Source organism: Rana temporaria, chromosome 12 (genome assembly GCF_905171775.1).
Source record: "Rana temporaria chromosome 12, aRanTem1.1, whole genome shotgun sequence".
Lineage (NCBI taxonomy): Eukaryota > Metazoa > Chordata > Amphibia > Anura > Ranidae > Rana > Rana temporaria.
The window spans coordinates 40,140,150-40,167,953 of record NC_053500.1 but is presented as its reverse complement, the minus strand read 5'-3'; the positions used below and the strand labels follow the sequence as shown (position 1 = coordinate 40,167,953).

At 41.6% G+C, this 27,804-nt stretch overlaps 1 protein-coding gene across 1 annotated transcript; it reads right to left on the bottom strand.

Annotated features, from left to right (window-relative positions):
* Positions 1 to 5,068: 5,068 nt before the first annotated feature.
* On the bottom strand, positions 5,069 to 23,856 carry LOC120919265 (keratin, type I cytoskeletal 19-like). Its single transcript, XM_040331333.1, has 8 exons — positions 23,094 to 23,856; positions 17,063 to 17,145; positions 14,076 to 14,232; positions 10,712 to 10,873; positions 10,501 to 10,626; positions 9,589 to 9,809; positions 7,979 to 8,049; positions 5,069 to 5,464 (listed from the first exon to the last, which is right to left on the bottom strand). Exons 1-8 carry the CDS (start codon positions 23,763 to 23,765, stop codon positions 5,373 to 5,375), a joined length of 1,584 nt encoding a protein of 527 aa, XP_040187267.1. The 5' UTR covers positions 23,766 to 23,856; the 3' UTR covers positions 5,069 to 5,372.
* Positions 23,857 to 27,804: the final 3,948 nt, after the last annotated feature.

Below are 27,804 nucleotides of genomic sequence, written 5' to 3'. Positions count from 1 at the left end.
AATGACCTATGTGTGTGTAATTGCACTGGACCAATAGAAGTGAGGCTAGGTTCTGATGGATATACAATTGACTCTTCCTTTAAAGGAGTGTAGATGGACATTGCCCTGGTCCTAGGCGGCTTCCTCTCTGATCATGATAAAAAGAGTGCACAGAAATTAATAAAATATGGGATGGGTATTAAAGCGGGAGTTCACCCAATTAGTTTTTTTTTCTCTTTTCCCCTTAGATTCCTGCTCGTTTTGTCTAGGGGAATTGGCTATTTGTTTTAAAATATGAGCCGTACTTACCGTTTTCGAGATGCGTCTTCTCCGTCGGCTTCCGGGTATGGGTCTTCGGGAGCGGGCGTTCCTTCTTGATTGACAGTCTTCCGAGAGGCTTCCGACGGTCGCATCCATCGCGTCACTCGTAGCCGAAAGAAGCCGAACGTCGGTGCGGCTCTATACTGCGCCTGCGCACCGACGTTCGGCTTCTTTCGGAAAATCGTGACGCGATGGATGCGACCGTCGGAAGCCTCTCGGAAGACTGTCAATCAAGAAGGAACGTCCAGTCCCGCAGCCCATACCCGGAAGCGGCGGATAAGATGCATCTCGTAAACGGTAAGTACAGGTCATATTTTAAAACAACTAGCCGATTCCCCTAGACAAAATCAGCATGAAGCTAAGGGGAAAATGTGTTCTCTATGGGTGAACCTCCGCTTTAAGGAGCACCTAGTATAAAAGTTCATATCACTCAGAGGACTTTTTGAAATGTTTATTGATTAAGAGTGATGCCGCGCACACGCGATAATTTTTCGGCTTGTAAAAAATGAAGTTTTTCAACCTCTAGAAAAAAACAACGTTTTTTCCAACTTTATCATTAAAACGGCCTTGCCCACACACGATCGTTAAAAAAAATTGCTCTAGCAAAGCGTGGTGACGTACAACACGTACGACGGCACTATAAAGGGGAAGTTCCATTCGGATGGCGCCACCCTTTGGGCTGCTTTAGCTGATTTTGTGTTAGTAAAAGACGATTCGCGCTTTTTTGTCTGTTACAGCGTGATTAATGTGCTTACTCCATTATGAACGGTAGTTTTACCAGAAGGTGTGCTCCCGTCTCATAACTTGCTTCTGAGCATGCGCGGGTTTTTCACGTCGTTTAAGCCCACACACGATCATTTTTTACAAACACGAAAAACGACATCGTTTAAAACGTTGTTAAAAAATGCAAAAAAGCCCACACACGATCGTTTGAAATGAAATTTTTTAAAAGCGTAGTTTTACAATGATCGTGTGTACGCGGCATGAGGGTAGGCAACCTTTGAGAGGTGGAGATCTACCTGAACAACATGAGATCAAAGATTATCAGGCTTCAGAGACATTTTTTAAAAGAAATTAACTAACAAGGCCTAACTAAATAGTAAGGAAAATATAAAAAAATATAATAAAACTAATGTCACTGAAAAAATACCAACTTAATCTACCTTAAAAGTGGATGGTGTCAGTCAGGAGGGCAGTGGATGGTGTTAGTTAGTAGAGCAGTGGACGGTGCCAGTCAGTAGGGCAGTGGACATGGTGAGTAGGGCAGTGGACAGTGTCAGTAGGGCAGAGGTTGGTGTTAGTAGGTTTTTCTTTCATTTTTTTTTCTTATTTGTAGGAGCCCTGTTAGGGGGCTTTGGTAAAAGGGGAGTACACTCTGGGCCGTAAAGCAGAAAAAAAAGCGACAAGGACAGGATGGGCAGTGGGGGTGGCATTTACTGGAACCGATCACCTGGATTTTCCTCCTGTAGCTGCTGCAGGAGGAAAATAAAGGGGATCGTTGGAAGACAGGTATTTTAAAAATCTAAATTCCAGGCAACCTTAAGACGGCTGTCTAAGCAGCCTTATACTGGGCGCCAGCATAAGGTTGCTTAGGCAGCCACCTTAGGGTGCCAAGGTAGGGGATATGGTAAAACCCACTTTCTGTGAATTAACATTTTTTAAATACCTTTCTATGGGAGGGAAGAGGAGGGCAGAGGACACTGCTAGGAGGGGAAAGGGGGCTCAGAGGTCACTGCTATGAGGAAAGGGGGCAGAGGACACTACTGTGGGAGGGGGGATGCTGTTAAGGATGGTAGAGGACACTGCTATGGGGGAAAGAGGACACTACTGTGGTGTGGTGATGTGAAGGGCGGTAGAGGACACTGCTATGGAGGAAAGAGGACACTACTGTGGTGTGGTGATGTGAAGGGCGGTAGAGGACACTGCTATGGAGGAAAGAGGACGCTGCTGTGGTGTGGTTATGTGAAGGGCGGTAGAGGACACTGCTATGGGGGGAGCAGGACACTACTGGGGGGGGGATGTAAAGGGTGGTAGAGGACACTGCTATGGGGGTGGTCACCTCCCCTCCACAGTAACGTCCACTTCCCCCCATAGCAGTTTCCTCCACCACCCTTCACATCACCCCACACACACAGTAGTGTCCTCTGCCCCCTTTCCCCATAGCAGTAAACTCTAGCTCCTCTCCCTCCCCCCACAGCAGTGTCCTCTGCCCCCCACTTACCTCCCATAGCAGTGTCTTGTGCTTCCTTAACATTACCCCCACACATAAGCAGTGTCCTACCTGTGTACACAAAGGAGAGAGTGGAAAGCAGCACAGTTCTGGATGGAGGAAGGGAGCGGGAGCTGCCAGAGTGACTTTTCATAATAACAAGCTGGTGATTGGTTGCTTAGGACCATCCTGTGTCCTAGCAACCAATTACATGCAGGTTAACTTGAAAAGTTAATTTGGCCAGCTCCGCCTTCCGTCCTGACCTGTGCTGCCTCCCGCTATCCGCTGTGCACTGATAACAGCAGAGGAGGAGGTTGAGTGGGAAGAAGGACCCGCACCTAGAAGGCAGGGGTCAGCGGCGCAGGGATCTGTTCACCTGCCCACGATCAATAGGTAGACTGACTGCAATCGACAGGTTGCCAGCCCCCAGTTAAAAGTATCAAATAAAACCAATGCATTTCAGGGGAAAGGCTTCCCTCTTTCTCAGTGAATGTTATTAGAATGACGGTGAGATGCAATAGGTAGATATGTTGGTAAAGACAGATCAGATCTTAACAGGACTATGATGTTTTTAATGAATACACATTTCAAAAAGTCCTCTGAGTAATATAAACTTTTGTACTAGGCTTTCCTTGATATCCAACCAGTGGATTGTATTGATAGCATTTGTTGACTGCCATTTTTCAAGGTTGACAGTTAACTCCTTCATTCCTCTTCTGCTTATATTTGCTTATATTGTTGCACGGGGAGTTCTCTAATGCACTTGCAGGGTTTCGATAACAAGAATGACAGGCTATCCTCTTGGGCGTCCGCTGAATTTTTTTCAGGGAGGGGCGCTTTGGCAGCGGCGATACACAGTCGCATTTAACCTTTTCTTCAAACGCTAGAGGGGATTAAACGTGCCCCACTAGCGGCCGAATAGCGCAGCTAAAACGATGGTAAAGCGTCACTTTTTAGCGGCGCTTTACCGATAACGCGGCCAGCTGGCAGTTTGAAATCGCTCTTGAGATAGTTCATCTTCACTCCATGCCCATATAAATATAGCCTAGAGAATGTACAGACCCCCCTTCAGCACAGATGGACCTCCCCTTTAGCACAGACCCCCCTTCAGTACAGACCCCCCCTTCAGCACAGATGGACCCCCCCATTCAGCACAAACCCCCCTTCAGCACAAATGGACCCCCCTCCCGCCATCCCATTCATTACCTCAGATCAGCCATCACCGCGGCACAGGCACAGCAGGTTCCCTCCCCCTGTGTACACATAAACACTGGAGGGGGGGTGGCTTCACTCTGCTCTCTGTGCCTGTGTGACATCCAGCCCGGGACCACTCAGACAGCCCGCAGCCACAAAACTCTTCAACACCTTCTCGATTTTCCAGGGGGGGTCGATTGCCCCCCCCCCTTGCCCTATGGAGCGGACGCCCATGGGTATCCTGGTAAATCCCAACCCAATAGTCATCAAGGTAAGAGCGCTAGTCACTAAAGGTCATCTTCAAAGTCCATGCGCAGGTTCTCTCAGTCCAGAACATAAATGCCATACTGCCTAATTATAATTTGTAGCTGAGCAACAATAGCTAATTTTTCTTAGTACACTTTGAATAGATTTTATAGACACATTTTTAATAGCAATGGTGATAGCAGCCTTGTAAGAAAGCTGAATGATAGGTTTGCTTTAGGACAGGTTATGCTTTGCATGTGAGCATGGTATGACACATTTACTTGAGTACCTTTCCACCTCCACTGCTCCTTTCCCACACTTACAGTAAGATTAGATCAAAAGAAAAAAAATGGTTTCTGGAAAATTGCCTAAACCATTGTAAAACCACTGAAATAATAAATGCTGTAACCAGTAATTTGATGTAGCAAAGCTTTATTAAAGAAATCAGGATTCAAGCATATCAACAAAAGAGCATATTGTAATGAACATGTCAGGGGGGAGCCTCAATCAAATGTGAAATCAATATCCTGTGAAAGTTATATATTGCAATAATATCTGCATATGTATTAATTCCTTTTTTTAGTCTTATGGTTTGAAGACTATTTACATTTAATTGTAAAGTGCATGTGTTCGGTAAATAATCAGAAAATAAGAACAGCTGTGGTTGCTTGGTTAGCTGCATTGTAGTGAACAGATAAAAAAAAAGCCTTAAAGGCTTTGACTGCCAAAATGCATATGTCAGTTGCTGGTGGCTACACCATATACTATGGCTTGCTGTATGTTGCTATGCAACCGTAAGATCTCTTGGGTTCTCAGTTCCATCCATTGGTCATAACTATTGACCAGAAGTCTTTCATTTGAACCAATAAGGACATCTGAGGCCTCGTACACACGACCAAGGAACTCGACGGGTGAAACACATCATTTTGCTCGTCGAGTTCCTTGTTAGGCTGTCGAGGAACTTGGCGAACCAATTTTCTCCTGTCCCGTCGAGGAAAAAGAGAACATGCTCTCTTTTTGGCTTGACGAGTTCCTCGACAGTTTCCTTGTCGAAAAATGTACACACGACCGGTTTCCTCGGCAAAAAAAAAAAAACAGCAAGTTTCTTGCTGGTTTTTGCCGAGAAACTCGGTCGTGTGTACGAGGCCTTACAGTTGGAGCCTTTGAGACAATGGCCTGTAAGTTAAAAAAAATTCCATCATCCACTCATAGCAGTAGTTAGTATCTGTTTTGAGTGGACTGACAACTTAAAGCATTTCTTGCAACTACTAAAGTGATTGTTTGTACAGAGTATTTTTGCTTGTTCAAGTACAGTAACCCATCATTTGCATTGAACTCCTGACATGTTAAATTAGGAAAGATACATTTATGAGCTATAAGCATTGAGAGACTAGAGACTCCTGATTTGAAGTGTTGAAAGTGTTTACTTTCTGTATCCAGATTGGTAGTGCTGGTCATGGCTGGAGACCACACGACCATCTTTATCTTCAGTCTTGATTCTTACGTGATAGGAACCTAATGAAAAAAGCCAACAAAGAGATTTTATTGTGAGTCTAAGATTACTCCTTATATTATATAATGCAGCTAATCAGTGTAAAAAGAAGGCAAGAAAATGGTCTATAATTATGTCTACAGTGACAGTGGGAAAAGATAGGCAAATGTATGTGTAGATAAACCGGAAGACACATGGTGGGACCATACTATCCATAGTTGTATCAGATACAACTTTGCCCAGCAGAACAACAAATTGATGGATGTTAGTGAAGCTTGATTACCCAACCTTTATCAATATTCTGATTACATAGATGCATTGAACTATTTTTATTCCTGATAATCTTCCCAAACGTCTACACTCATTTCTACTGTTAGTGCTGGCTTAATAAAGTATATCTAGTGCCAACACTTTAGTTTTGGATAGAGTTGTCCGGGATTACAAAAATATTTCTTAACCAGGGTCTTCCAATGGGACGTGTCTCAATGACACTTGTATTAGAGGGGATTTCCTTTTGTTTGGAGAGATGTCCTCTCACTGCCTGTTGCGTCTGAGAGACAGGATGTGAAGGACAATTTCACCATACGGAGGGGTCCTCAGCCTTGTGTAAACTTCAAGTCATGGCACAGAAGGAGCAACAGGTTAGTGAAGGGAAATAAAGTATGTACTGCTGGGAAATGTAATGCCGCGTACACACGGTCGGAATTTCCGGCAGAAAAAGTCCGATGGGAGCGTTTCATCAGATATTCCGGCTGTGTGTATGCCCCATCGGACTTTTTCTGTCAGAATTTACGACAGACTTAGATAGAGAGCAGGTTCTCTATTTTTCCCATTGGAAAGTCCGGCCGTGTGTACGTGGTACTCCATGGGCAGGGTATGGGTTTACCTTTTTATTTACATCATGTGGCATGTTGTATGAGGAACTCTCCTATGTTTGTTACATAGGTGAGATTGTATATCCTGGTTCAAGCTGGCAGGCTGGCTTTTGGTGGCTGTTTTTTGGTGATTTTATTTCGTATTTTAGGATTTTTTTTATTTATTCTTTTTCAAGGTGTAAGGTTTGGAGTGCCCATAGATACGACTCTTGGGCTTGTTTGCTTTTCTTGATCTCTTTGTCCTTCTTTTGGTATTATATGGGAGATTACCGGACAGCATTATTGACATGGATTACCAAAATAGAGAGTAGGTATGTTGCTATCAGATGAGGTTGTTGGTTTATGCATACTAAGAGGACACTGACCCCTTAAATCACGGGATTTGGTTTACCCATTTGATATCTGTCCCTACAGATATTCCTAGCCCTACTATTGGAGATGATCTAACATACCATCTTTGTTACGTCTGTCTCCATCTTTTATACTTGGTTATGGTGAGTTGGGTTCACACCAAGCCTGTATAGTCTCCCCATGGTTTACTGTACTTATATCCAGGAGGATATCTGGGGGTTGAGTCTCTTAAGCCTATGTGGTGTGGTATGATGGTTGTTTTTTTGCGGGTTTCGCCCTCTTTCCTTTCTTTTCAACACCAATGGCTAAAATATGATTTGTGTTAACTCATATTAATGTATATAACTTTGGTTTTGTTTTTTGTTTGTATCATGATGTTATTTAATTTTTTGTTTATTATTTTCTTTACAGCCATATTACATGTGAGCTTGAGGGCTTGGATCCTGAGGAAGCGAAAACACAGCAAACACATTGATCCAATACCGCCATTTTGATTCACAAATATTAGTCAATTATATTGTATGAGATATGGCGACCATAAAAACTTTTCTGTACCTCTGTATTTTATCAGGATTTTAAAGAATTATTTTATTTAATTAAGTTATATGTTGGGCAGGAACTCCTAGTCGAGTGGTTAGCGTGCAGGGCTGGCAATGCTGTCTCCCGTAGCCTCGTAGGTTCGGATCTTACGTCGGAGGGCCCGCCCAGACAGCTTGCTTGCATGGCTAAGGAGAGTTTAGGGGAAAGTTATATGTTCCCTCTTAGGCACATTTAGAGTGCCAATTTACCCCTCCCATTCCCCTAGGTTTACCCATATTTATAAGTCAATGGTATAGGTTTACTTAAAATATCTGTATGTAATACCATGGTAAAATTGTGTTAAAGGAAACATGTACTGAAATAAAGGGAGGCCTGCATTGCTGACCACTTCTTCTGAAAATTACAGTTGCCTTTCTGCCATACTGGTCCAAAGGCTTCAATACTTTCTGATGTACCTGACCCTGATGTGCATTTCTGACATCAATCAAACTTGACTTGCTTCATGCTTGTTCTGTGCAATCAGAGATCACACGTGACAGCCTGCATTTTCATAAAGTGGTCAGCAGTGGCGTCTACATATATTTTTTTAGCACAGGTTTCCTTTAATAAGCGCAAAAATAAAAATATCAAGTTATTTGAGCAGTACAGGAAACAATCACTAGCTGGGTGAGTATTACATATTGGAAGCACATCTTCTGCTACGGCTAAGAAAATCTGGTCCAGATTGTGAATTATATTGCTTTCATTAACATTTGGTGAGATATTCCATACCTGGTTTATCAGACTGGGAGCCCGATGAGTGATACGATGAAGATGAATAATCCTGGGAACCTTTTGAGGTCCTGTGTTAAAATATTTTGCACATTAATTATACCTATACATGATATAGTAATGAATAATCTATTGAAAAACGACATTCTATGTTCTGGGACAACTTTAGTCATATTTTTCATGAGTCCTTTCTTATATTCTCGAGAACTGCTTACTATAAGATTTTGGGTATTTATTTATAAAATTCCTCCTATTGTAACTTTTCTCTTATGAATGAATGAATGAATGAAAAACTTATATAGCGCGGCACATGCGAACTGAATCGCCTCTGGGCGCTTGATGTTTCGTGTCTCATGACATCAAAAGAGCAGAGTTTTAATCCGTCTTCTGAAAGTCAGGTGGTTTTCCTCCAACCGAACGCTGGTTGGTAAAGCGTTCCATAGTCTCGGATCTTGAAAAGCAAACCTTCTTTCTCCTTTGGACTTGTATTTGGTTTTTGGCACCTTGACCAGATTTTGGTCAGTGGATCGCAGAACGCGATTAGAATTGTGAGGTTCTATCTTGTCGCAAAGATATTGCGGCGCCTTCCCATGGATGCACTTATGTGTCAGGCAGAGTGCTTTAAATACAATTCTGTCTTTTACTGGCAACCAGTGAAGGGTTCTCAGCACCCTATACCCCTATGCCAACTCTGTTTCTCTCTCTCTCTCTCTCTCTCTCTCTCTCTCTCTCTATATATATATATATATATATATATATTCAAATCTCTCAATTAGGGGAAGTCTTATCTCCCAAGGTGTACCATACATTTAAGGGGGGTGTATTTAAGAATAATTTGTCCTGTGGAACTGCATGTACATTCATTCTGTGCAATTGACGATATTTTCTCTCTAGGTAGAATGATTTTAATTCATAATAATAGGGAGAATTGAGCAGACTATCAGGGAAATAGACGCTCTGATGCGCATGCGCCCACGCCCGGCGTGATGATTGCCCGGCCTATTTAAACCCGCTGCTGACACTGGCGCATCGCTGGTGTATCTTCAGCTTGTCCTGCATGCCTGAGTTCCGTGTATTTGCTTGCCCTGACCTGATCCTTCTGACTTTCTGGCTTGATCCTCGGCTTGCACCTGACTTCTCTCCGCCTGCTTCCTGGGTCTGATCCCGGCCTGGCTACTGGACTAGTTTATCTTGCTCCCTGAACTTGACTCTGATTCTAGACTGATTTCCTGTGTTGACCCCTGGTTTGGCTCCCGACTCCATTATCTAGTCTGCACTCAGGTTCCTGCTTCCTGGACCACCCAAGCACGCCTGCCTCCAGTTCCAGCTTCCCAGGAACCCATGCTTCTGTGGGCACCATACCTGCTGTATAACCTTCAGTGGTGTGCTGCATCTTCTACCAAGTTCCTGACACAGACTTATCATTATAATCTCTACAACCCTATGTACTAAAAATCTCTTATACTGGTCAGCTATAGGCCTGATCCTAAAAAGACAGCTTTCACTCTGGGATGTAGAGTATGTGCCTATCTGGATAGAACTTCTTCCTTGCCTACGTCAACCTACATCATCAGGTCATTTAGCATTTGTTACTATTTTTGTACACGTACTGAGTTCCCTGTCCATCCAGTAGGTTGCGGTAGATGCTGATTTCTTGCTCTAGACGAGCCTTGGTATCTAGAAGAATTTGGTACTCATGGCTCTGACTTTCCATCTCACAGCGGATATTTGCCAGGTCTGCCTCCACGTTTTGGATCAGTTCTTGGATTTGTGAGAGCTTCATACAGTAGCGTCCCTCGGTTTCTGATAGTGTTCCTTCCAAAGCGCATTTCTGGAAGAGTGTAATTAGAAAAACAAAGTGGTACAGTGAACAACTTATAACTCTATTTCCTATCAATGACAACATGGTCTATATCAGGGCTCAAGTCCTGTGGGAACGTGTGGGAACGGAGTTCCTGCACTTTTTTCACAGCAGGAACTCAGTTCCCTTTGCAGGACTAGAGCAGCCGAGCCGCCCAAGCCAATTCTTCACTAAGCGGCGATGCCCAGCTCGAGTCACTCTCAGGGGCAGGGGCAGGCGAACCTTAGTAATCCTTTATGTTACTGGCCGCTTCCTGTATATGGATTCATTGGGTAGTGTGCTGGTATTCCGCCACTTCCTCGATGCTGCAATGTCTCCTGGGAGCTTTTGTCATTGTTCCCAGGAGACATTGCGGAGGTCTGCCGCAAGTTATCGCGGGATTTAGAAAGAACTTGCGGTTTAGTAATTATGCATATGAGCGTATCATTTTTTTTTTTTTTGGTGGGGGGAGTGGATCTTGAGTGGGAGTTCCCACACTTTTTTCCCCAGGACTTGACCCCTGGTCTATATGGTGTATACAGCGGGAAGAAAAAGAGTAAAACTCTCCCCATGACCATGAGGTCAGGGGGCCCATTTGCTGCTTCTCCTTTGCTCTGGACTGATATTATATTGTTAGATTCTTTAAAATAGGTGTTTGTTTAATGCTATGTTATCCACATACCATGCTATTCTGTGCCTGGAGGTCAATCTCAAGGTTTTGGAGTGTGCGTCTCAATTCTGTGACTTCAGACTTAGTGGTTTTGAAGTCATGTGATTCCTTGCTCAGCTGCTGGTTCAGTTCTTCGGTCTACGGAAACAGAACAATCTTATTATTGCAATATTGGGCAAATATCTTGAAAATCATCTGGGAATTTGTCATGAGACAAACTCACCTGAGCATGATACCATCCTTCCAAATCCTTCTTGTTTTTGGCCATGAGTGCTTCATATTCGTGTCTCATGTCTCCAAGTACTTTTTGTAGGTCATTTGCTGGTGCTGAGTTCATATCCACGTTGACAGTGCCTTGGACCTGTCCACTCAGTGCCTTCATATCCTGATAAGAGACACCATTAAAATATCTGTCATGCTAAGGTGATGATACTGCTAATGAGATTGAACTTGTGTACAGTGCCACCCAGTGATAAACTGCAGTTAGGTCAACTTAACAAAGTCTTCCACGTTCCTATGTAATTTTCTTTTTATCTAAAATTAAGCACCAAAATCAGTTAAATATTTATTTCATGGGCCTCCTACTATCTGTAACTTTGCACAGAATATAAGAGAAACCTAAAGATATACTGATTGCCAGAGTTTTCCAAGGCAACAAAGAAATATTGTTCTCAACTGTGTCCTCATCATAGGTGTGCGCAGCCTATTGCATTAGTGTGTGCACCCCAAAGTTCAAACACACATGTACCCTACCTGCTGTCACAGGAAGGGGGCTTTGATGGTGGGAGACAGTTGATTGGGAGCATATAACGGTACACCCTGTTCCTAAAGTTGAACCTAGACTTTAATATATTGGGGGCATTTACACTGGCCACTGGCACCCCCAACCACCCACCTGGTGCTGCTCTTGGATAATGCTAAGGCACATGGGATGATTAGGGTGTGCCCAGGCACACCCGGCACACCCTGTGCACACGCCTATGGTCCTCATCCTTTTGGACTGAAATATAGACCTCTCTTAAAATGTACTATATAGTCACCAAAAGTATTATACTACATTAAAACTTTCATCCACCTGCTAAAGTATTGCATTTTGTTATTTTGAAAGACCAACGTAAAGGAAACATAGTAGTGAAAAAAGTACTTGGGAATTTAATCAATAATGTCTGACTTATTCATTCTTCATGGTCCACATAACTGGGGTGTGTCAAGGATGGGTCATCTACCTACATGCTCCGTGCTAAAAGGTGTCCCTATTTCTTAACTCAAAAGGTTGGGAAGTATTAAAGAGTATTTTGGTTACTCAGAGTGCTGATACTGCATTGTTACCAGAGTGGTCATTAATTGCTCGCACCGTTAACCTATGATTATGTCAAATACCCATTGAGGTTATAGCCCTTTCTAATTCCCTTCAAAGAGGGTTTCTAAGGGGGGTTTCTAAGAAAGCTTGAAACTAGAGATTTGCAATTCCAGAGCATACCATATAAATCTGGTACAACAATAAAATCAAGAAGCAGAAGGTGTCAGTGGACTCAGTCTGCAACAGGCAGATGTGAAGAGGCCCTCAGGAAAGATTAGGTTCTCCCAACAGTAAAGGGGAAGAAAACAGCAGACCACGTTACAGCTATGGGGCCCAGAAGCTCAGGGACCTATGGTTGTCTGTCTATAAAAAGATTTATGTAGGTAGCAATTACTGTACTTTTGACAAATACATTAAAGTAAATGCATATAAAGTATAAGGAACCTATACAGTTGAACTGCGGATTACGAGCATATTCCGTTCCAGGAGAATGCTCGTAATCCAAAGTACTCGCATATCAAAGCAAGTTTTCCCATTGAAGTCAATGGAAACAAAAATAATTTGTTCCGCATTGACTTCAATGGGATGCAATACCGAATGCGGCCAGAGTTTGGGGGGGGAGTCAGAGAGCGCCAAAAACAGACGAAAAGGCCAGAGGACACTTCGGCTCGTTTCCTGCTCCCCCGTAACTCAGGCCAAATGAGGACTGCAGGCCAATGTTCGGCTTTGTTCGGCTTCTGCGCCCCCATACCTCAGGCCGAATGAGGTACTGCAGGCCTATTTAGCTTGAATTCTGCTCGTCTTGCGAGTCAACACTCGCAAATCGATTCAGAATTTCAAAAAAAAAAAGTTGCTCACAAATGATAACGCTCTTAAACCAAGTTACTCTTAAACCGAGGTTCTACTGTATAGGATTACACTGAAAACAATTGATATTCTGTATCATAAGAAGAATGACCTCCAAAATGGAGATTAGGGTGACAGGGTCCTTTAACTGCTATAGGTTTTGAAATGGTGTAGAATTAAACACCAAAGATTCAGGAACTGGTTGGAGGGCCTGTGCAGAGAATAGAGTAGCTGCACTGTCCGACACTTAAAAACGAATAGCTTAAGGTGACCAGATTTTTAAAATGAAATCCGGAGACATATATATATTTTTTTTTTACTAGTAATGGCGTCAATCAGCGACTCTCTGCCTGTCGCCGCTGCCACGCCGCCTCACAGCCTGTTAAAGGGGTTGTGAACCTTGTGTTTTTTCACCTTAATGCATCCTATGCATTAAGGTGAAAAAACAACTTGCAGTGACCGGCAACCCAGCCCCCCCCATTTTACTTAACCTAAATATTCCTTGGTGGGGATGCGCCGTCCCTCTCTCCACGGGGTCCCGGCTCTTGATTGGCTAGATTTATAGCAGCCATTGCCTCCCGCTGCTGTCAATCAAAACCTATGATGTGGGCGCCGGGGGCAGGGCCGAGTCATACATTCAGCAAGGATGGATGCTGAATGAGTGACTCGGGAGCACGCCCGTAAGGTAACCCCCCGGGACAGCGTTTCTCCTAGGGGGGTTATCTGATGCGGGGAGGAGCCGCAAGAGCCGCCGAGGGACCTCAGGAGTCGGTGTTCGAGCTCCACAGTGGAGGTAAGTAAAAAAAACATCCTTTACAATCACTTTAAGACTTACTCTCCGGGTTCCGGCTACTACTGGGTGGGGAGCGGAGGAAGATAACCCAGGGAAGACAAGTAGATAAGCGGGCAGGTGGCTGGCGGGGTCTTGAGCCAAGGCAGAGGAACATGCGAGCGGAGCTGAATGGGCATGCACCCAAAATAAATGTTCCCTCCGCTCCGACCAGCACATGATCATCAGAAAGGGGCACAGATAATGGAAAAAAATACACCCACTAAGCTAGTAGGAGCGGCGGAGCGGGGGGTGTGTAATTCAGATTGTTTTATTTTTATTTCCGCACTGACTGTCTTTGAAATTGCCCCAGCCCCTGTTCCAATCCAATCCGGGGACAAAACCGGGAACAGACTTGGTACGGGGACAGTGTGCTCAATCCAGGGACTGTCCCCGGAAACCGGGGATGTCTGGTCACCCTATAATAGCTCCCATGACGTAAGTAACAGACACATGTGGTCCTGGTCCACAAATACTTCACTTTGACATGCATTGGTACAAATGACATTTGGATTTGGCATAGTTTCTGATAACGATATATTACTGGCTAACGTTTAGGAAGCATTAATCCATGTCGATCAAATTTCTTATACTGTATGCAGTTTGTTTTACCTCTTCATGATTCTTCTTCAGCGTGACAAGTTCATCCCTTAGATTCTCAAGCTGTAACTCCAGGTCACTTTTGGAGAGAGTCAGATCATCCAGAACCTTCCTCAGGCCATTGATATCAGCCTCCACTGTGTGGCGCAAGAACAGTTCGTTCTCAAATCTATTATCAAAATGAACATTCTTTAGTGCCCACTATAAACTTCCATTAAGCAAAAGGAACATCAAACTCATTGAATACCAGTTCAAAGCATATTAACGTTCAGCAACCAGTCAGAATGCATCTTTGCATATTCTGACTACTGCAAACTGAAGACAGTTATAATAATAGGTTGGTGTGAGAACATGTGGCTCACTCCATGTGATAGTGCTTGGCCAATCAGCATTGTTACAGAGGTTAACCATAGCCATGTGTAAGGTAGAACCCCAGCAACTTGTAGCTTATAGAGGTGTCACAATTTGATTGACAATTGCATGGTCATGCAACACTGTAGCCAGATTAAATTATTATCATTTTTTTAGACAGATAGAGCTTGATGTGCACTGGTGGGCACTGATGAGGCTTCACTGATGGGCACTGATGAGGTGGCACTGATGGGCACTGATGAGGTGGCACTTGTGAGGCGGCACTGAAGGGCAATGATAAGCTGCATTAATGGGCACTGATAAACTGCACTGGCAAACCGCTGATCATTGCCCTGATTATCAGTGTAAACCAGGGGAAGGCAACCTTAAAAAGGTGGAGATCTACTTGAACAACACTGGTAAAGTTAAAGATCACAGGGCACAGTGTCCTGTTAGGGTCGGTTCACATCAGACTGCGAGCCAGAAAGGCAGGTTCCATAGTGTTCAAAACACACTGCCTTTGTGATCTACTGTGGGTGATGATACATTGTTAACCCCAAAATAGATCACAAATGCAGTGGGAAAAAAAGGATTTCAAGGGATTGCAGGGTTTAGGAGTGTGTAACGTGTAGAATGCAGGGTTAAAGACTGCATTTTGCTCAGAATGCAGGGATCAGGAGTGCGTTGTGCTCAGAATGCAGGGATCATTCAGGACTCAGAGTAAGTTGTGCTCAGAATGCAGGGATCAGTAGTTTGTTATGCTCAGAATGCAAGTATCAGGAGTGCATTGCCTCAGAATGCGGGGTTCAGGAGTGAGTTGTGCTCAGAATGCAGAAATCAGAAGTGCGTTGTGCTCAGAGTATAGGGATCAGGAGTATGCTGCGCTCAGAATGCAGGGTTCAGGAGTGCATTGCGCTCAGAATGCAGGGTTCAGGAGTGTGTTGCGCTTAGAATGCAGAGAATGGGGGGGTGGTGTGATGTGTGGTAGAGGACACTGCTATGGAGGCGTCCCTGCCCATAGCAATGTCCACTGCCCCCTTCACATCACCTCTCCCCCACACACACACTAGTGCCCCCCTTTCCTCCCATAGCATCCTACCTGTGCACACAGGAGACCAAGAAGCAGCACAGTTCTGTACAGGGGCGGGGGAGTAGCTAGCAGAGTGGCTTTTAAAATAACATGCTGGTAAATGGTTGCTTAGGACATAGCAACCATTTACCTGTGGTTTAGCTTGAATTTTACTTGGCCAGCTCCTTCCCAGCCCTCTGTCCTGAGCTGTGCTGCCTCTTGGACACAGCACCGGAGGAGGCTGGGGGAGGGAGACACTGAGTGCGGAAAGAGAAGATCCGGCACTAGCACTAGCGGGGTTGACGACACAGACCTGTTCCCGGTCTACCTGTCACCTACCTGCGGTCGACAGATAGCCCGTGATTGACAGGTTGCCAAACCCGGGTGTAAACAATGTACTCACTGTGCCCTGTCAGATCGGCTCTCCTTTCCTCACACATTATCCCTGTGTGAGGAAAGGAGAGCTGATAACCAGCAAGTCTGTTTACAAGTGACCAGCTGTGATTGAACAAAGCTTATCACATGGTAAAGGGCCACTGTGAATTTCCCTTTACCCCTACCTGTGATTTGCTGTGTCCAAAGCACACAGCAGTCGCAGAGCGTGCCCGAAGCACGCTCCAGGGGGCACACGGTAGGCGCACATGTGGGAGGACGTCCATGGACATGGTTTATTTTTAGCAAGGAGCAATCTCTCAATTCCCATCATGCTTAGAAAAGACACTTCTTATTTCAGACATTCTTGTAAGGGATATTTGAAGGGGAATGATGGTACCCCCTTAAGTATTCAAACAATGGGCCATATTCTGAGAGAAGTTACGATGGAGTATCTCAGGAAACTCCATCGTATCTCTCTTTTTTGGCCAGTGTATCTATGCGACTGATTCTTAGAATCATTTTCGCATAGATACACTTAAGATCCGCCATGTGTAAGTCACTTACACTGTCGGATCTTAAATGTAATTACGCCGCCCGCCGCTAGATGGCATTTACGTGAAGGTCTCATTTGTTTATGCAAATGAGCCTGCTACGCCGATTCCCGAACGATTTCGCGTCGCGTACCCGTCGCTAACGTCGTTTGCGTAAGCGGAAACTTACTCCTGCTATATGAGGAGTAAGTTTCCGCATGTCCCACGTAGGCCATGTTACGGATAGCGTCGGGTCCGCGTCGTGTTTTTCCGTCGGCTACGTCGTTTCCCTAAGTCGTTCTTGAATACAACTTTACGTCAATGACGCACACGTCGGCGTCATTGACGTTTTCCGCCGAGAACTGGAGCATGCGCACTGGGCTCTTTTAAGCCCGGCGCATGCGCAGTTACTTAGAATCGGGGGCGCGCTTAATTTGAATAGAAGCCGCCCCCTTGAAGATACGCGTGGCTACGCCGGGCCATTTACACTCCGCCGCCCCAAACTACGGAGCAAGTGTTTGGGGAATACAGCACTTGCTCCTGTAGTTTGGGGCGGCAGAGTGTAAATGCCTTACGCGCCGCCCGCGGACATGTAGAGGTAATACATTTTACCTGCAATTTTTAAGAAGTATTAAAACAAATAAAAAAATACAGCGCATTTGATTTCTACTTACTTGAGTTTAAAGTCATCACTTGCAAGGCAAGAATTGTCAATCTGCAGTGTTACGCGGCCATTGTCAACAGCGGCATCGTGGATCTGACAACAAAATAAATTACCACAAGGTTTATTTTGGTTTTAATAAATCCCTTAATCTTTCATAGCATGATGTTCAAAATTAAAAGTGGGATGATTGTCCAGGAAACACAAACATATTAAAAAAAAGTTATAGAAAAAAAACAGTTGATGGAAAATTTGCCTGGAAAAAAGTTAGTAAAAAAAAAAAGTTAAAGTGAAAAAAAAGTTGGTGGGAAAAAATAGATGGTTGAAAATAACACCTGCCGACAAAAAAGAAGTTGGTGAAATATAGAGTTGTAGGAAAAAAATAGACGGTGGAGAAAAAGACTGCTTGTTGTTTTAAAGCAGGGATCTCCAAACTACGGCCCTTCAGGTGTTGCGGAACTACACGTCCCATGAGTCATTGTAAAACTCGTAAGCCTCGTACACACGCTCGGTTTTCTCGGCAAGAACCAGCAAGAAAACTGCTGGCAGAGCTTTCTTGCCGAGTAAACCGAGCGTGTGTACGAGGATTACAGGTTTCTCGTCAAGAAAACTGCCTAAAATCTCAGTGAGAATAATAGAGAACCTGCTCTCTATTTTCTCGTCGTGATTCTCGGCAGGAAAACACTGCCGAGAAACTCGAGAGTGTGTATACTTACCTGTCGCCTTTGAAACCTGTGCATGCTCAAAATGACTTTGGCGCATGCGCAGTAGCTTCCTAGGCATAGGTAGGGTGTAGCAAGATGGCGGCGACGGCATCGAATGTGACAAGCGCATGCTCAGTGAGGCATGGGCGCAGTGAGGCATGGGCACAGTGAGGTATAAGCACAGTGAGGCATGGACACAGTGAGGCATGGACACGGTGAGGCATGCACATGAACACAGTGAGGCAAAGTGAGGCACAGTGACGTATGCAGATGGACACCCTAGGCTTATACTCGAGTCAATACGTTTTCCCATATTTTTGTAGTAAAATTAGGTGCCTCGGGTTTATATTAGGGTCGGCTTATACTCGAGTATATATGGTGCCAGGGATGGACTGGCCATTGGGACTACAGTGAGTTTCCCGGTGGGCCGATGGCTCAGTGGGCTGGCTTCAGTGACAGTGGACTGCCGCCCCCCTCTGCTCCTCTGTCTCTCCCTCCCCGCATCGCTCACCTGGGGGGAACAAAGAAGCAGGGGGAGGACCAGAGGAGCATATGGGACGACAGAGGAGCATGGGGGGAGGGGATAGACAGCTGACTCAACAGCTATGGACTGGGAGTTTCTCACTTCTGCCTAATCTTGTCCAATAAGGGGGGCACCAAACTGATTCTTTGCCCCGGGTGATATAATGTCTAACTTCCCCACTGGTACTGCCTATAAGAGTACCAGTACCAGCCATTCTACTCTAATAAAGTAGAACGGCTAGTGGCTAGTAAAGGGGGCTTGGGTGGCCGGGGGGGGGGGGGGGTGGGAGTTGTCTGGCCACCATGGGAGGGACCTGTCAAAGTGGGCCAGTCTCGATGAAGTCCAGGGCCAAATTTCTGACCCAGTCAAGCCCTGGCATACCTTTTTGAAGATAATTGTTCATGAAGCAATCCAGATTATTAAAAATATTAGCTTATTTTCTATCTATTTCTGGTTCGATTCATTTTTATTTAAAAGTGGTAAAATTGTAAAAGTTAACAGAGTGCCGTAGAACAAGTCAAACGGGGTTGCTTTAAGAAACGGTTAGAGACTGTTCACTTAGCAAGGAGCTTAGCAAGGTTAATTCTCGCTTTGCAAAGTGTATGTTCATTGAGTTTAGTAATTAAAGTAAAGCTTTGTTTACTTTTGAATGCCTAATCACTTCCAAGGGAAACATCCAATTTCGATATGAAAATATACTTTGCAAAGTGAACAGTCTTTATTCCTTTAATAAAACAAGAACCTAATCGTTTTTTTATACCCAGGCTGAAACCTCCAAGCAATTGTCTTGCACAATGCAGGCATTGTCTGGCTAAGGAATGTAAAGCAGAAATTCATAATAAATGAAAGTCTATAAGAAGGAGGATGGTGCCCTCTCTCGTTTGTCTCATCTAAGTGACATAATTTGTCAAATGACAAGAGGCTCAAAGCTTAGGTTTACTCATTTTCAAATGTTTTCCCAGAAGCATATTTTAGGCAGAGTTCACATAGCTTAAAGCGGAACTAAAATTCCATTGTTAGAAGCAGCAAAGCAGGCAGCCTCTGTATTGCAAAAGAGACACGCAATGTGACTGGCTCCTGCCTATGAACATGTGCAATTTTAGTTGATTCGTTAACATACGAATGAACAAACGGTTTAGCGCAATTAATAAAGAATAACGATATTTTCAAAATAACGAATATGGAAAACAACGAAGATACGAAAGAAGAAAGAAACGAAAACATAGAAACAACGAAAATACCGAACCCAAAAAAAAAAATTACGAAAAACAAAATGAACGAAAATGCAAACTTACTAATATTCGAAAACCGAAAAGAAAACAACCGAAATGCCGAACAAAGAATAAACAAAAATCAAAACTAACGAAAAATAAATTACGAATCTTCGGAAAACGGAAATGAAAACAACAAAAATACGAAATAATGTAAATTAGCTTTCGTTAGTACTGAAATATTTCTGGACATTGACCAATAGCCACTGAGCGCTGTCCCTTTCCTCTGAAGAGGTTTGTTCCTTTCCCCAATGAGCTTTTTTCTCATTACCTCCTGACTCCTTGTGTCTTTTTCTGTGTTAGACTGCAGTGCATCTAATTTCTAGATTTGTATTTGTAATATCTGACATATTTTAGTTTTCTTCTACGTCAGACTTCATTCTAGACAGGGTGTGTGTGCTAACTAAGACAGTCAAGTCAATCACAGTAAAGTACGAATTACAAAATTACGACGAGTAGTGTGTCGAATAAACGTAAAATGTATTCTAACAGAATTATGAATGCAATAAAATCTACAAAAGTACGTTTTTACAATCAAAGGAAATTAGACACGAAAATACGAACGCGGCATGATGGAAAATATAATGTAAATACGAATAGCAAAACAACGAAAATTAAACCAACGTAAAAACGAAGGAACGAATAAAATCATTTTAAAAATACGAACGCGGCAGAATACAAAATATAACAAAAATACTAATCTCGATTCAACGAAAAATAAACGAACAGAAAAAAACGGAAACGGAAAAAAAAGTGTTACGAAAATACTAAAGAGTACGAATACGATAACTAACGTCTTACGAAATTACGACTTGTTACGAATCACGATAAACGAACAGAAACGAAACAGAAATAAACGAAAATTTTTGCTGTGCACATGTCTAAACCGGAGTGACGTCATCCTGCGCTGGCCAATGAAAATGGCCAAAAACCGGTACAGAAGATGCCGAACCGTTGCAGCAAAGGCAAGTTTAGTTCCACTTTCACACAAGGATATGAATTTTTATTTTAGCCATGTGACTGTAATTTTTTTACAAAATTGAAAATTACACTCAATTAAAAAAAATATATATATTCCTTATCCAGGTGTATTACTATGTCAATGTAACCTTTTTCAATTATAAATACCCTTCTATTCTCAAGCAATTGCATCGGTTTTTCTTCCCTCTATAATTTTTTTTAAACTTTCATGGGGTAACAGCCGTCCCTATACTTAGTGGAAGTACCATGACGTCACATCACTTCCTACACAATGCGGAAGACCTGAGCACTGAAGCAGTACTTTAAAAATGGTCTAATTTTTTATTTCTGCTGGACCAAAAATACCTAACTTTTTCCAGGCCAACATGTAGCCATAACCAGGTTGTATCTTTTTGCAAAATGTTCTGGTATTTTAGTTGTATGTTGGTTGGTTAAAGCACTTTATCCACTTAAAGTGGAGTTTCCATCACAATTTTTTTTTTCATTATTGTGCTCATTAGACCTAAAAAAGTAATAAAAAAAAAAATATTTTTTTTTTTACTCATCTGGAAATGCCTGTTGCTATGCGGTCCCACAAAATCTGCCTTTGAAATCACCAAGGATTCTGACATCATCTCCCTCTAATGCTCCTGGGAAATGTGTGTCATCATTTCCCAGGATGCAGTGCGCTGTCCAATTATCACTCCCCATCCAAGACTTCCAGGAAGTAAGTGCTTGTAGGCTTCACAATGCCCACAAGCAAAATGACAACGGTGTAGACATGGTTTTATAAACTATCTTTTTTGAATATCTATGCGGATCGGCGGCGGATTGTAAAATAGTAAGTGACCGGATTTATATTATAAAAACGCAGGATGAAAGGACATACATTTAAAAAATGCTAATTGTGGTTGGAACTCCGCTTTAAGGACCGAGCCTGTTTTTCAGACTCAGTGTTTACAAGTTAAAAACAATTTTTTTATTAGAAAATTACTTATAACCCCCAAACATACATTTTTTTAACACCTTAGAGAATAAAATGGCGGTCATTGCAATACTTTTTGTCACACAGTTTTTTTGCGCAGTGGTCTTACAAGCACATTTTTTTGGGAAAAAATTAACTTTTTTTAAAAAAAAAATAAGACAACAGTAAAGTTAGCCTAATTTTTTTTATAATGTGAAACATAATGTTATGCCGAGTAAATTGATAGCCAACATCCCACGCTTCACAATTGCCCCCGCTTTGTGGAATGGCGTCAAACTTTTACCCTTAAAAATCTCAATAGGCGACGTTTAAAAAAATCTACAGGTTGCGTGTTTTTAGTTACCAGAGGAGGTCTAGGGCTATAATTATGGCCTTTTTACTCTATACCTCACATGTGTGGTTTGAACACCATTTTCATATGCGGGCGCTGCTCACGTATGCGTTCGCTTCTGCGAGTGAGCTCGTTGGGACAGGGCACTTAAAAAAAATGTCTTATTTATTTTACTTTATTTTATTGATTTTAAAACTATTTTTTTTTTAATTGGGCCACTTTTATTTCTATTAAAAGGAATGTAAACATCCCTTGTAATAGAAAAAAGCATGACAGGTCCTCTGAAATATGAGATCTGAGGTCAAAAAGACCTCAGATCTCATATTTGGACTTAAATGCAGTAAAACAAATTGTCATTTGAAAAAAATGACAACAAAAAATGTCTCTTTAATGAATAAGCACATCTTTGTGTGAAACGGGTCTACCATTTGAACTGTTTGTAACACTTGGGATGTTCGTCTATTAAATATGAATTTTGATGGATCTTGGAGTGCTGCCATTTCTTCAGTGTTGTCCCTTTAAGACGTATGGGCGGAAGTTACGTTTTGACGTCGCTGCCGCCCTGCTATGGTATAGAGATGGGTGGGAGCCCTCACTCATCTTGCCCTCACTCGTATCCATACCTAACAGGACACAGGAACCGATTGCCTTCGCCGCTACAGACGGCTGCGGTAAGCGGCAGAGGGCCCGGCAGATCGGCGGGAGGGGGGCCCTCTCCCGCCACCGATAACAGTGATCACCGCAGAGACCACCATTATCGTAAACAGGACCGCCCACTGAAAAGATGGATATCTCTGTTGCTGCTGCTGTTACCGAGATATCCATCTTTAAAGTATTTGTACAGGAGCCGGTCCTTAAGTGGTTAGGGGCAAACAAACCATTGTGTGCATCTACACAAGGGCCCTCTGATTTAGGCACCCATTCGATCTAGAATTCAGTGGGTGCTGGGACCTTTTCCCTCTATCATGTAGACATGGATAAAATCCAAATTGGCCTTTTTACTCCTATCTATCTATCTATCTATCTATCTATCTATCTATCTATCTATCTATCTATCTATCTATCTATCTATCTATCTATCTATCTATGTTTTACACAGTGAATAAATATTTGTCTTTGGGGCACCTAAATCATATTTTCACAGGGGCCTTTGGTGACTTTGTCCACCACTGAATCACCAATAATATATTAAAATTTCTCTAGATGAAACTTCTGTACATTAGTTCTCAGCCCCACCCACCAAGTCAAAAGTACATCTTCAATATCTTACCTTTTTCTGTAGATCCTCAATAATTTTGAAGTAATGGCTGTAGTCATTGATTGGCTTTGGTTTTTGAGATTCATACCACAGGCGGATCTTCTTTTCTAGGTCAGTATTGGCCTCCTCCAAGTCTCGCACTTTGTTAAGGTATGTGGCCAGACGGTCATTCAAATTCTGCATGGTGTGCTTCTCATTGAAATTTAATATTCCTTGGTCTTCTCCATATCCACCCCCATGACCCCCTCCAAATCCCAAGCCAGATCCACCTCCATGTCCAAAACCAGAGCCATCTCCATGACCGGCACCACCAAAACCAGATCCACCACCATGTCCAAAACCATGTCCAAAACCAGAGCCAGCTCCATGGCCAGCACCACCAAAACCAGATCCACCACCAAAACCATATCCACCATCATAACCACAGGCACCTCCAACATTACCTGACCCACCACCAAAGCCATATCCACCTTTTAAGCTCCCTCCTGCCCCACCACCATATGTTCCACAGGTACCTCCAACATTACCTGACCCACCACTAAAGCCATATCCACTTTTTAAGCTCCCTCCTGCCCCACCACCATATAACCCACAAGAGCTATATTTTCCTGAAGAAACCCTAAAGTTATGACCAGAGCTGGAGCCTGAGCTCCCTAAGCCCTTAATTCCCTGCTTTGTGCTCATGGTGACAAAGAAAAGCTTGACAAGAAGATACTACAGAGGAAACTACACAGCTGGATCTGAGACAGGGCCACAGATGTATGTGTTCTGCTATTGATTCCTTTTATACTAATGAGGCATTGGGTGTCACCATTTAATTGGAGTTTACATATCGTTGCCAATTTTCTTTTAGCACCTCTTCTTTTTTTTTTTTAAGATGATGGACAATCATTACATGCAAAGCATCTGGGTGTTATCTTGTTTACACACAAATTGTATAGGTGGAAGCAGAAATTCATGTTCATCTGTTTTTCCTGGATGTAAGCCTGAAGCAATTAAATCAATAACTCCTGGAGTTTGGTAAAAAAAAAGCTATAAGCTATGTGTTGCTACAAAATAATTTTTTATAAAATGTTTCAAAGTGATACAAAACCAAAGCACAGCTGCATCATTTTTTTTACAGAAAAAAACAAAGTAGCATTTAAGTGAAGGCAATAAGAACTTTTTTAACAGCTTAGTCTACCATGAGGCCCCATTCTCACCTCAACAAGCTCAAAGCTCCAAAACGCTGGTGGAGAAAAAAAAAATCAGTTATTCTCTATGGAGATGGTTCACATCAAGTCGCCTGAAGCCAAACACCTGAATCACGAAAAAGTTCTGGAGCTCAATTTGGGCAGATTTGCGCATTTTTATTATCATAGAAAGGAATGGGACCGTGCCATTTGCCTTTTTTTTTATGCTCAAAAAAATTGGTAATAATACATTAATATATAAATGTAAAATAAATACACAAATAACTAAAAATCATCATAAATAAATAAAATAAGTTATTAATATGTAATAATATATAAATAATAATAATTAAAAAAATTACCCCTACAGTAAAAAAAATATTAAATAATAATAATTATTATTATTAATATTATTTATAATAATAATAAAAATAATAATAATAATAATAATAATAATAATAATTATTATTATTATTATTATTATTATTATTATTATTATTATTATTACTACTATTATTATTATTATTTTAAAGAGTTTATTTAAAATAAAAAAAGAATAACAATTGTACAGAAATGGAGACAGATCATGTGAGCAACTGGTACAGAATGTATAACAATTGAACAAAAATGTATGTGAATAAATGATACAAAATACAGGACAATCTCCAACATATACACAACAGACTCATTGCAGACAAGTGAACCGGGGGATAGATAGAAGAAAAAAAAAACAGTACTGCAAAACTCTGTTTATGGAACCCCTCACCCCCCCCCCCATTTTGTCCCACGCACCCCAAATGGGAGCCTGCTGTACGCGGGTAAAAATGGGGGTACGACCAGAAAGCATATGGAGAGGACTAGGCCACTCTCCTAAGCGAAGCCTAAAACCCCATGTGAGTCAAGTCATAAAGGAAAGCCTGTTGATAACCATAGTGATATGAGATAGTCAAAAGGAGATTATCATGGAGGGGTGGAAAATAATAATAATTATAATAATAATAACAATAATAAAATTATGAATGAACACTCAAACCCGAACAAAAAAAAACAATAATAAATAAAAATAACAATAATAATTTATTATTAGTATTATTAGTATTATTATTAGTAGTATTATTTATAATAATAATAATAATAATAATAATAATAATAATAAAATAATAATGTATTTATTTTGCATTAGGTCTAGGGTGTTTAGTCATTTAATATTATTTTATTATTATAAGTTTTTAACAGTTAGGGGTTAAGGATAGGGGTTAATTATTTATTATTATCATTATTATTACAAAGTATTCATTTGTATGTATTTATTTATTATTTAAGTATGATTATTTTTATGTATTTGTGTATTTATTTTATATTTATGTATTCATTTATTATTATTATTATTATTATTATTAGTAGTAGTAGTAGTAGTAGTAGTAGTAGTAGTAGTAGTAGTAGTAGTAGTAGTAGTAGTAGTAATAGTATTAATACCCTAATCCTAACAAAAAAATAATAATAATTAATAACCCTAACCCCATCCCTTAATCCTAACCCTAACCTAATCTCAACTGCATCACCTTACCTTTTTTTTTTTTATAATCAAGTTTTTTTTTAATTATTGTTAACAACATTCCATACAACATTGTTATTTCTTATGTTCAATCGTTTACATAGTAGACACAAAAATTTCAGGAAATAAAATAGACCAAAATCGTCCTATCACAAGCTTATCAGTTATTCTTACCCCCCTAAGACAAAGAAAGAAAAAAAAATTGAAGAAGAGTGGAAAAAGTCGATTATAATTCACTTCCCCTCTTCCAATTCAGTTCACCCCTAGCTATAGTGGAGTCTGTCTGCTCTGTCCCTACACGCTTCATTCCTTCTACTTGAGTACTTAAAGGGGTTGTAAAGACAAAAATATTTTCCTCTTAAATTAAAGTCTGACAGTAGCTGATAAAGTAAAAAGTAATGTTTTGCATTATAACTAGTTTGATACCTGTTGAAATCTAGCTGTTTTATTCACCTCCAGCACTCCTGAATCATTATTCTCACTGACTTCCTGGTTTGCGGTGCGCATTCATTCTTGCTACATCACGGCCCAATGGGAACTACAGTTCCCATTAGGCTTAGCCTCCATGCCTGTGAGGGATAAGAGAGCATCTTCACGCAGGGCTGTAGTCATAGGGAGGGGGTGAGCACATTCTGCTTTCCACCATGCAAAACGGCTCAGATGCTGGTGGAAAGCAAGAAGAGAAGTGACAGGAAATGGCATTTTCAAACCTGGATTACTGTATTTTGGAGGTCAAAAGGAAAAACGAGGTAAGTGATATTTAAATGCTTTAGCTTACAGCAATCAATTGATCTAATAAAAAACGAACCTTTAGTGTTCCTTTAAGTCATGTGTTCTCCAGATGTGTCCTTCTATACCCCGAGAAAAAAGGAGAAAGGAAAAAAAAACACCATCTCACTTCCAAGGAGGCCACTGTGTCTATTCTTTTTATGTGAGAATTTTTTTTTTTTATTTATTTAAAATTAAATACTTTAAAATATTAAGATAGTGATCACCTTACCTAACAAAAAAAAATGAATAATAATAATAAAAAAATACGGTAAAAGCTGAAGTTAGGGGTTAAGGATAGGGGCTAATTATTTATGTATTATTATTACAAATTATTCATTTGTAAGTATTTATTTATTATTAATTTATGATTTTTCTTATTTATTTGTGTATTTATTTTACATTTATGTATTCATGTATTATTATTAGTAGTAGTAGTAATAGTATTAACACCCTAACCCTAACAAATAAATAATAATAATAATAAATAATCCTAACCCCTAACCCCATCCACTAATCATAACCCAGGGTTTGACAAATTTGCTTGGAATCTAGGAGCCAGCTAAAAATGTTAGGAGCCAGAAAACGCGCCCCATCCCGCCGTGCTCGTGCGCAGAAGCGAATGCATACATACGTGAGTAGCGCCCGCATATGTAAACGGTATTCAAACCACACATGTGAGGTATCGCCACGATTGGTAGAGCGAGAGCAATAATTCTAGCCCAAGACTTCCTCTGTAACTCAAAACATGCAACCTGTAGAATTTTTTAAATGTCGCCTATGGAGATTTTAAAGGGTAAAAGTTTGTCGCCATTCCATGAGCGGACGCAATTTTGAAGCGTGATATGTTGGGTATCAATTTACTCGGCGTAACATTATCTTTCATAATATAAAAAAAAATTGGGCTAACTTTACTGTTGTCTTATTTTTTAATTAAAAACGTGTATTTTTCCCCAAAAAAGTGTGCTTGTAAGACCGCTGCGCAAATACGGTGTGACAGAAAGTATTGCAACGACCGCCATTTTCTCCAGGGTGTTAGAATAAAAAATATATATAATGTTTGGGGGCTCTAAATAGAGGGAAGGAGATGGCAGTGAAAAACACATTAAAATTGCTGTTTTTCTTGTCATGTCAGCGGCCACCACAAGATGGCGCCATATCACAGAAAGAAGGTTAGGCCTGCAGAAGGCCGCAAAGCCGCAACCTCAATTACCGGCCGGTGCGGGCC

Bases quoted from the DNA above. Each gene is read 5' to 3' on its own strand.
- LOC120919265 (XM_040331333.1), bottom strand. From the start codon at position 23,765: ATGAGCACAAAGCAGGGAATTAAGGGCTTAGGGAGCTCAGGCTCCAGC. The intron at 14,233-17,062 runs GTAAGTAGAAAT...TTTTGATAATAG, and splicing joins AGTGATGACTTTAAACTCAA to ATTTGAGAACGAACTGTTCT. The intron at 10,874-14,075 runs GTAAAACAAACT...GTCTCTTATCAG, and splicing joins TGAAGAAGAATCATGAAGAG to GATATGAAGGCACTGAGTGG.